Source organism: Leptonychotes weddellii, chromosome 10 (assembly GCF_054177405.1).
Source record: "Leptonychotes weddellii isolate Sample4059 chromosome 10, ASM5417740v2, whole genome shotgun sequence".
NCBI lineage: Eukaryota > Metazoa > Chordata > Mammalia > Carnivora > Phocidae > Leptonychotes > Leptonychotes weddellii.
Window position 1 is genome coordinate 13,345,855 of NC_138378.1, and position 9,119 is coordinate 13,354,973.

The 9,119-nt window shown below is 49.9% G+C and overlaps 1 protein-coding gene across 3 annotated transcripts in view; it reads left to right on the forward strand.

The window, feature by feature from the left end:
- Position 1: 1 nt before the first annotated feature.
- The window catches only part of WFDC3 (WAP four-disulfide core domain 3), an 18,229-nt gene continuing 9,111 nt past the window's right edge, over positions 2–9,119 (forward strand). Inside the window, exons 1-4 of one of the 3 annotated variants that reach the window (XM_006751395.3) lie at positions 2–107; positions 2,012–2,246; positions 2,716–2,847; positions 3,785–4,526. In XM_006751395.3, the coding sequence (XP_006751458.2) occupies positions 2,168–2,246; positions 2,716–2,847; positions 3,785–4,047 (474 nt within the window). In that variant the 5' untranslated portion in view covers positions 2–107; positions 2,012–2,167 and the 3' untranslated portion in view covers positions 4,048–4,526. Of the gene's footprint in view, positions 506–2,011; positions 2,247–2,715; positions 2,848–3,784; positions 4,527–9,119 lie in introns of those variants that run through there. The other 2 variants (XM_081832676.1, XM_081832675.1) reach the window with 2 other exon arrangements.

Consider the following 9,119-nt stretch of genomic DNA (forward strand, 5'->3'; position numbering starts at 1 on the left):
TGGAGCGCGCCGCGCGCCGACCCGGAAGCGCGCCGCGGCGAACCGCGGAGTTTCCATGGGAACCGCAAGGCCGCGTCTCGCTGGGGTCCCGGACGCCTGCCGGCGCTGTGAGCGCTGTGGCCGGGGCTTTGTCTGGGGTGGGGCCGCGCCTCGGGTGCAGACTGTGGGTGTTTGGTCCGTGAGCTCTCTCCCCTGGGCCGAGACCGGTGGAAAAGTGCGGGGCAGGAGGAGGGGAGCAGGCTCCCTGGGCTGGGGTTTGGGTGCGGAGGGGAGCACAGCGGCGCCTGCAGATCAGTCTTTGAAAGCCGTAGAGTGGGCGTAATGCGGGGACCTGAAAACCCAACAAGAGGGGGGTCTGACCCATGCCGTCCCAAACACCCACCGGGTCCCTCCAGGCTTAGGCCTCAGGGGCTGCCTCTTGCATCTGAAGGCATCATAATGAAGTTTGGGTCTTGGCCCGTGGACTCCCCAAGCCCCAGGGAGCTGGGCTTCTCTCTTCAGACAGGTGATTCTGGGATGGGGAGGGGATGTAGGGGTTTAACAGCTGTGGAGTTCCCCAGAGCTCCACTTAGCTCTGGCTTAGAGATAAGATGTTACTTTTATCAGGTCACAATATGGGATAGTAAAAAGTACGAGTTTTTCATGTAGAAAGATCTGAGTTCAAATCCAGGATGATATGGTGATTAAGAACTTGACTATTGAATTGGGCCGCCTGCCTTTGGTCTACCACCTCCTAACTGTGTGACCCACGTGTCTTTCTGTGCCTCAGTTTCCCCATCTGTAGAGCGGGGATAATAGTACCTAATTCATAGGGTTGCAGTGAGGATTAAGTGAGTTAATTCATGTTAAGCACTTAGAACTGTGGAGCAAGTAAACACTCAAGCAATGCTATCTGTCGTTACTATTATTAAATGTCAGTAACCACCACTTACTAGCTTTATGACTTTGGGCATTCTTTCTCAACCCCCCGAACCAGTTTTATTACCTCTGCAAGATTATTGTGAGGTTTAAAAATAAATAATACAGGGCGCCTGGGTGGCTCAGTTGGTTGGGCGACTGCCTTCAGTTCGGGTCATGATCCCAGGGTCCTGGGATCGAGTCCCACATGGGGCTCCCGGCTCAGTGGGGAGCCTGCTTCTCCCTCTGACCCTCTCCCCTCTCATGCTGTTTCTCTCCTGCTCACTCTCTAATAAATAAATAAATAAATAAATAATCTTAAAAAAAAAGAAAAATAAATAATACATATAAAGCACATGTTAAGTCGTCAACAAATGTTAATTACCTCCATGCTCCAATATCAGCCTTAAAATAATAAGGCAACTCTTTGGCACCAAACTCTTTGGCTCTATTAAGGAGATTTTTTACTTTACTCTTTAATCTTACTGGGCTAAGCAGTCTCAATGGATACCATTAAATATCATGTCTGACCAAAGTCATAAGCAGGACAGATAAAAGTAAAACGAAATAGAGGAAGAGGAGATGAAGAAAGGGAGTATAGATGGTCTAGACTACTTGAGTCGTAGTCACTTCTTTTGGGTTCTGTCAACTAGCCTTCACACAATCCAAAAATGGCCTGTATGAGCTAGACAGACCAAGATGTAGGTGCTTGGTGCATTTGTATCAGTTCTGAACAAACTCAAATATGGCTTTATTGTAGTTTTTTGATGGTTTCTAAGTAGTCTGCTCCATTCTCTGTTTTCTAGGTTGCTAGCATGAACAGGAGCCACACTGCATTTTATTAGCTTTGGTTATTATTAAGTTGCGTCTCTGGTCCTTCCCTCTGTCACTTTGACTGCAGCTGTGTCCTTCCAAAGTCCTTTAGGGCTCCTTTTGATCCTGTGTCCAGTGGCCATCCCTCCATTTCCGCGGCTACCGACCAGGTTCCTCCTCATCGTCCAGGGGTGTTGTGTATATTGCATTACAGAGTCTGATGATCATCATCACATGTGCCCTTTGGGAGTGCCAGGAATTTTCCCACACACCAGCAACCAGTCACTTTTCTTCTTGTCAGGAGAAGACATCCTTGGGGAATATTGCGAAAGGGAAGACTTTGGGGCTGGGTTTAGGCCAGTCTCCTAGTCCTGCCCTTCCCTTGGTTGATGCCCTGGGCAAGGTGTACACCTCTGGCCTGGACTGAGCGCTCATCTCAACTCTCGGCGCCATCGTCATGCTGAGTTGCCTCTTCCTCCTGAAGGCACTTCTTGCTCTTGGGTCCCTGACATCCTGGGTGGCTGCAGGAGAGCATGGTGAGCTATTATTTGGGATCCCAACAGAAAGTGACTAAGAAGTCATCCCCTACCTCTTCCTGGAGTGAGAGTCCTCATTTGTGGAGAATGGTCATCTCTGTAGGACAGGACTGGATGCATAGATTCTCAGGCCAGCCGGAGTAGGTCTTCCTGGCTTTCTTTTCCCTCTCTGGACAAGGAGGTAGGACTTCCAGTCTGGCTTATTAGAGGTTCTAGTGTTTCCCTAGAGCTCCTTAAATGTGAACAGGATCACCCCAACCTTTCCCTCTCTTTATCCGCAAAGTGGCTGGACATCCGGTAGTGGTGGGCGAGTTTCAGGGGTTGTGTGGGGGGAGGAGACAGTGGTTGCAGAGCTGTTTTGGATAGGAATGTTGGCAGAGGCTGAACATCCTTGAAGTGCGCTCAGCTTCCATTCCCCATTTCTTGAGGCTTAGCCAGTCACCCCAACCTCGTGGGATATCTTTTGCAGTGAAAGCAGGAGAATGCCCTCCTGATAAGAACCCGTGCAGAGAGCTGTGCCAGGGGGATGAGTCGTGTCCGGCCAGGCAGAAGTGCTGCAGCATCAGCTGCGGTCGGGTCTGCCGAGGAGACCTTCCAGAAGGTATGTTGGCTGGAGGGGCAAAATCCAGGTGTGCTCTCTGACCTTGCCTCTGGGCTAGAAAGACCCAGAGAGCCTCCTCCCTCCTAGATGGGCTCTGGAAATCTAGCTTGCCTGCAGCACCTCTTCCCGCTTTGGGGGTTTCTTCTTTAATCACTCAGTGCCCAGTGCTTTGTCTTCTATCAGGAAAGAACACACAACTGATGATCTCTGCCTTTTATATGCACTCAGGGCTCATAGGCTGTATGGCCAAGTGAAGGCTGGAGGGCCAAGTTGTGAGGGGAAGCCTGTTAGAGGTAGTGATCCAAAGAGTAGACCCCTGGGCGCCTGGGGAGCTCAGTTGGTTAAAAGACTGCCTTCAGCTCAGGTCATGATCCTGGAGTCCCGGGATCGAGTCCCACATCGGGCTCCCTGCTCGGCAGGGAGTCTGCTTCTCCCTCTGCCCCTCCCCCCTCTCATGTGCTCTCTCTCATTCTCTCTCTCTGAAATAAATAAATAAAATCTTTAAAAAAAAAAAAAAAGAGTAGACCCCAAGCCAAGCAGACTTTTCACGCTGCAAATAAACCGTAAGCAGCTCTTTTTAAGGGTTAAGCTTTTAAGCCTCCATTTCCTCACCTGTTAAATGGAGATAATGGTTTGTACCTCTTGGGACTGTTGTGAGGATCAAATGAGAGGTTCCTGGCACAAGGTGAACTCAGTAAATGTGACAGTAAATGTGAGCTCTTATCATTGTTACTGTCTCTGCTTTAGCGCCAGGGTTGAGAGTCCTTTTTTTTTTTTTTCCTCTCAGGGTTGAGAGTCCTAAAGAAGCTCAGGGCTTCCTTCCTTTGATTTTCCCTTTTGCTACACCTGTGGGTGCCACCAGGCGGCACTACTATCTCTCTCTCTCTCTCTCTCTTTTTTTTTTTTTTTTTATGGTTGTCTCCCTTTTTTGCTACAGGGAGGAAAGGAGATTGTCCCAGGGCTGTTCGGAAACAGTCCTGCTTCCAAAGGTGTATCACTGATGAGACTTGTCCAGGTACAAAGAAATGCTGCACGTTTGGCTGCAACAAGCTCTGTGTGGTCCCAGTCTCTAAACCAAAGCTGGGTAAGAAACACTGCCCTTGGGGGGCCCATGGGCTCTTGGGCCTGCCTGCTTCTTTCTCAGATAAGCCTGCGCCATCCTATTGTTGGCTTTTCTTTCCCTGGAACAACAAAAATTAAGTGCCTGTCAAATTCTGAGAACTTTTCTAAAAAAAAAAAAGATAGAGAACGGGTACCCCAGCCAGGATGATCTGTGTGGCATGTGATCCAGGCAGGCAGAGGAGGCTGCCAGGAGTGAGATCGTGGCTTGCAGAATTTTCTGCTCTAGTGCTTGCCGCCTCCCCCGGTCCCTGAGAGGCCTTGCCAAAAAGTGTTAGAAAGTGATGATGTATCTCCCGTGGCTCACTCCTTCTCATTTCCCTCTTGTTTCCAGATTTTTATGGTTAATTTTGCTTGTTTGTGCTTGCAAATATATTTTATTATCATATTGTTTCTCACGACCCCACTCCCTGAAAATATGGAGGCTGCTTTTATTGGAGAGATGTTAGATGTATACATTAATTTCAGGGGGGCACCTGGGTGGCTCAGTCGGTTAAGTGTCCGCCTTCAGCTCAGGTCATGATCCCAGGGTCCTGGGATCGAACCCCGTGTCATCAGGCTCCCTGCTCAATGGGGAATCTGCTTCTCCCTCTCCCTCTGCCCCTTCCCCCACTCTTGGTCTCTTTCTCTCTCAAATTAATAAATAAAATCTTAAAAAAATTAATTTAGGGACAACTGACATTTTTATGTTGAATCTTTATGTCTTCCCATTGTCCAAGTGCATTTGGCTTATTTCAGGTGTTTTATAGTTTTAAAATACTTTTTTTTTTTTAAAGATTTTATTTATTTGACAGAGAGAGACACAGCGAGAGAAGGAACACAGGCAGGGGGAATGGGAGAGGGAGAAGCAGGCTTCCCACCAAGCAGGGAGCCCGATGCGGGGCTCGATCTCAGGACCCTGGAATCATGACCTGAGCTGAAGGCAGATGCTTAACGACTGAGCCACCCAGGCGCCCCTTTAAAATACTTCTTGATAAGTCAATGCCTCAGTTTTATTTTTTTCTTCACTGCGTTAAATGGGGTCTTACAGCACGCCTTCCGTTATGTTTTCTAAAGAGACTGGGACCATCCTCTTGAGTGCATGTGGCAGCTATTCCAGTGGAAAAGCCTAGGTTTTGGTCATCAGAGAGCTGGGTTCAAGCCTGAGGCTCACCAGTTACTGGCCAGCAGGTCCCTGATCACGTGTCTTCTGCTTCCCTGAGCCACATTTCCCTCCTCTGTAAAATGGAAAGAGTAAGCCTTGGAAGTTGTTGTAGAGAGTCAAAGTATGTGAAGCATTTAGCCCTCAGTAGACATTAGCTTCCTTCCTATTGCCTGCTAAGGTAGGCTTCATGAGGAGTGCGGTTGCTAACCAGCCCCTTTGGTCAAGAACCAGGATTGCTTTCTCCTCCCCTGACCTCTTCCTCTCGGAGACCCTGGAACTCCACAGCGTGTGACCACCTCTTTCCTTCTGGCTGAACCTCCCCAGGTAGCGGGCCCCTCCCCTGAGCCCCGTGCGGCTGTCTGTGTCTGGTTTCAGCAGCTCTCTTGGGCGCCCTGCCCATAAGGGAGAATAGAAGGTTGTACTCCTTGCCAGGACTCCTGCGGCCCAGGTTTGGAACCAGAGCCTGGGAACCTGTGTCAGGCTGGTCACTCACCACCAGCCTGGAGGGCCCAGCACAGTCTTCCCGTGTGTGAAGCTGATGGCCGAATGACAGGGCCTGAGGGAGAGGCCGGCACGCAGGCCAGACCCTTGGTGAGTGACCCTGGGCCCTGGCCGGGCCAGATGGGGCTTCCTTGTCCCTTGGAGCCAGGCAGCCTGCCAGAGTGAGCTCCCTGCAGATCTCCCAGAGGGTACTTACTGGCTGAGTGGGGGTCCTAGTCTGGCGGGAGATGGTATTGTCTGTGGTGTTAGTAGGTAATGACTTTTCTGTGGCTCCGGTCCTGGGCTGGGCCGCTCAGTGAGACTGCTTGCTACACTCGCTGTCACAGGAAGCTGTGCGTCCTGGGCTCTGAACAGTCCCTGCTTTCCCTCAGCCCTGCCATTGCCAGAGGTTTACCAGAGCCAGTGCTGGTCTGTTTGGTAAGGTGGAGGGACAGTCAGGCCACCCGAGGGCTCAGGGCAGACATTGGGCCCTGCTCCCGTGAGACAGTTCTGGTCTGAGCATGATGGGATCCTTGGCTTCTCTGCTTGCTGTGTGGCCTCTCTGAACCTCACCTTTGTCTCTGTAAAGTGGAGATAAACATATTTACCTCAAAGAGTGATAATGACCTTTGGGCTGTTAGAACAGGATACAAGAGGTGGTAGACTGGCTGGCTTATAAATAACAGAAGTTTATTTCTTACAATTCTGGAGGCTGAGAAGTCCAAGATTAAGGTGCCGGCATCTTCAGTGTCTGGTGAGAGCCAGCTTCCTGGTTCATAGGCTACCACGTCTTCACCGGGACCTCATACGGTGGAAGGGGGCAATGCGGGCTTCGTCCCCTTCATGGGGGCACCCCTCTCATGACCTGATCACCTCCCAAAGCCCCCATCTCCTAAGTCCATCACACTGGGGGAACACAAACATTCAGTCTGTATCATATACTTTGGAAGAAATGTATTTAAAAATCCTATAGAGGGGAGCGGGGTTGGGGATGGGTTAGCCCGGTGATGGGTATTAAGGAGGGCACGAACTGCATGGAGCACTGGGTGTTGTACGCAAACAATGGATCGTGGATCACTACGTCAAAAACTAATGATGCACTGTATGGTGATTAACATAACATAATAAAAATAAATAAATAAATAAGTAAATAAAAATAAAAGGCCTGTAGAAAACCTGCCAAGTAACGCTCAACAGCTCATGCTGTGATGCCCAGCACCTCTCTGTTCAGGTTCCCTCCCCGCCATCCCAAGTCTGACCTGTCTGTCCACTCCCTCACTTACCCACTCACTCACTCCGTATCGAGTGTCGGCCTGGCTGGTATCTGTACATCTCGTGGTGAGCGAGGCAGCCGTGCTTCTAACTACTGGGCACCGATTGTGATGAGGGCTGTGAAGGGGCATCAAAGCGAGCTATGGAGGAGGTGTCCTTTCAACCTGGAGGATGAGAGGGTGCTGGCCGTGGGATGCCGGGAAGGGGGAACTGCACGGGCCAAGGCTGGGAGTAGGCACGAGCTTACTGTTTCAAGGAAGTGAAAGGAGGTCAGTGGGGTTGGAGAAAAGAGAAGGAGAAGGAAGATGGCTCCAGTTAGGGAGAGTCCAGATTTCGGGTGAGTCTCCAGGGCCTCTGTCTAAGGCTTTGTTCTAAGAGTACTGGGAAGCCTTTGCAGGGCTTATAAAAGCGGGGAGGAGAGGCCCAGTCTGGTTTCCATTTTACTTTATTATTTAAAAAAAAATTTTTTTTTTAAAGATTTTATTTATTTTTTAGAGAGCGAGCGAGAGAGAAACAGCATGAGAGGGGAGAGGGTCAGAGGGAGAAGCAGGCTCCCCGCTGAGCGGGGAGCCCGATGTGGGACTCGATCCCAGGACCCTGGGATCATGACCTGAGCCGAAGGCAGACGCCCAACCATCTGAGCCACCCAGGCGCCCCAAGAAATTTTTTTTTAAAGGTTTCTTTATTAGACTTTTTAAAGTAAAGATTTTATTTATTTATTTGAGAGAGAGAGTGAGTGAGAGAGAGAGAGAGAAGGAGCAGGGGGAGGGGCAGAGGGAGAGGGAGAAGCAGACTCCCTGCTGAGCAGGGAGCCACCCAGGCTCCCCGTGCATGCGTGAGTCCCAGCTCTTGTTCTTGGGTAATCCTGGAGGGAATCATAATGATATGGCTTAAAGGACCCCATCATTGGTCCTAGTGTCAGAGCTGGGAATTTGGGACCCAATTCTGCCACTATTGATCTCAGGCCAATCCTGTCCCTTTGCTGGATGTCTGGCTGTCTGTTTGCAAAAGGAGCAGGTGTGATGGCTCAGAGGGCCCTTCTTGGCTTAAGAAGTTCTGAGATTTCACTTTTCTACCAGCACCACTGTCCTTCCCTAGATATAGGGGAAGGTTAGAGCTGGGGTAAGAGTAAAGCCCATGTCTGAGTATTTCCTGGGCTTCAGCTTTTTATTCCTTTTTTTTTTTTTTGTGATAGCTTGGGTCTTGGGATAGGGGCATTTTTGCAGGGTGGGGATGACCATTCCCATTCTGACTCTCATTCCTGTTTCTCATCCTGATTCCTGGTTAGATAACTGTGAGGTGCCTGGAAACCATGTGGTATGAGGAACTGAGCTTACCTAGTTTGGGAAAGCTGAGACAGTGGGAGGCAGAAGATCCTTGTCTAGGATGATGGCACTAGCCATGTTTTCACAAGGTCTCTGGGCATAGGACAAGGACCAATGGATAGAACTTTTTTTTTTTAAGATTTTATTTATTTATTTCACAGAGAGAGACAGCGAGAGAGGGAACACAAGCAGGGGGAGTGGGAGAGGGAGAAGCAGGCATCCCGCCAAGCAGGGAGCCTGATGTGGGGCTCTATCCCAGGAGCCTGATGTGGGGCTCTATCCCAGGACCCTGGGATCATGACCTGAGCCGAAGGCAGACGCTCAACGACTGAGCCACCCAGGTGCCCCTGGATAGAACTTCTTGACAACCAGACAGCTTTGGAGGCTGAGAGTGAAAATGGTGGCCTCCTAATCTCCGCCCCGGAGGAGCTGAGAACTTGGGGCCCTGCTCCTCAGTGCGCCCCCAGGGAAAAGCCACACTCCGCGCTCACCCGGCCTGTGACCGAGCGTTTCTATCTCTGGCACCCGACCCCGTGTGGAGTCTCCAAACCCAGCAGATCCCTGCGGTGTGCTCCCGCACCTCTCCTCCCGGGGAAGAAGGAATACGCTGTAGAAAAACTTCAAGAATGGAAGAGTGAAGACTTCTGAAAATCCTCTCCTTAAATGTAATGAGAACAAAAGGAAAAACTGTCAAAATCAACTTCTTCCAGAATTTTGGAAATTGCCTGAAGATTTACAACAATCTGAAAAGAGTTTATTCAAGATAAAAAAGGCTGGATTATGGTAAGAAGAGTGAAATGGGGACATTTTAACTTGTCTTAGTCCTGTCTCCTTTTCCTAGCTCAGTAGTAACTGTAAAAACCTACAGCCATTTCCTTATGATAGCTGTGAAAACCAGCCTTGTAGTAGTCAGTCACTTGAAGGATTTGAAA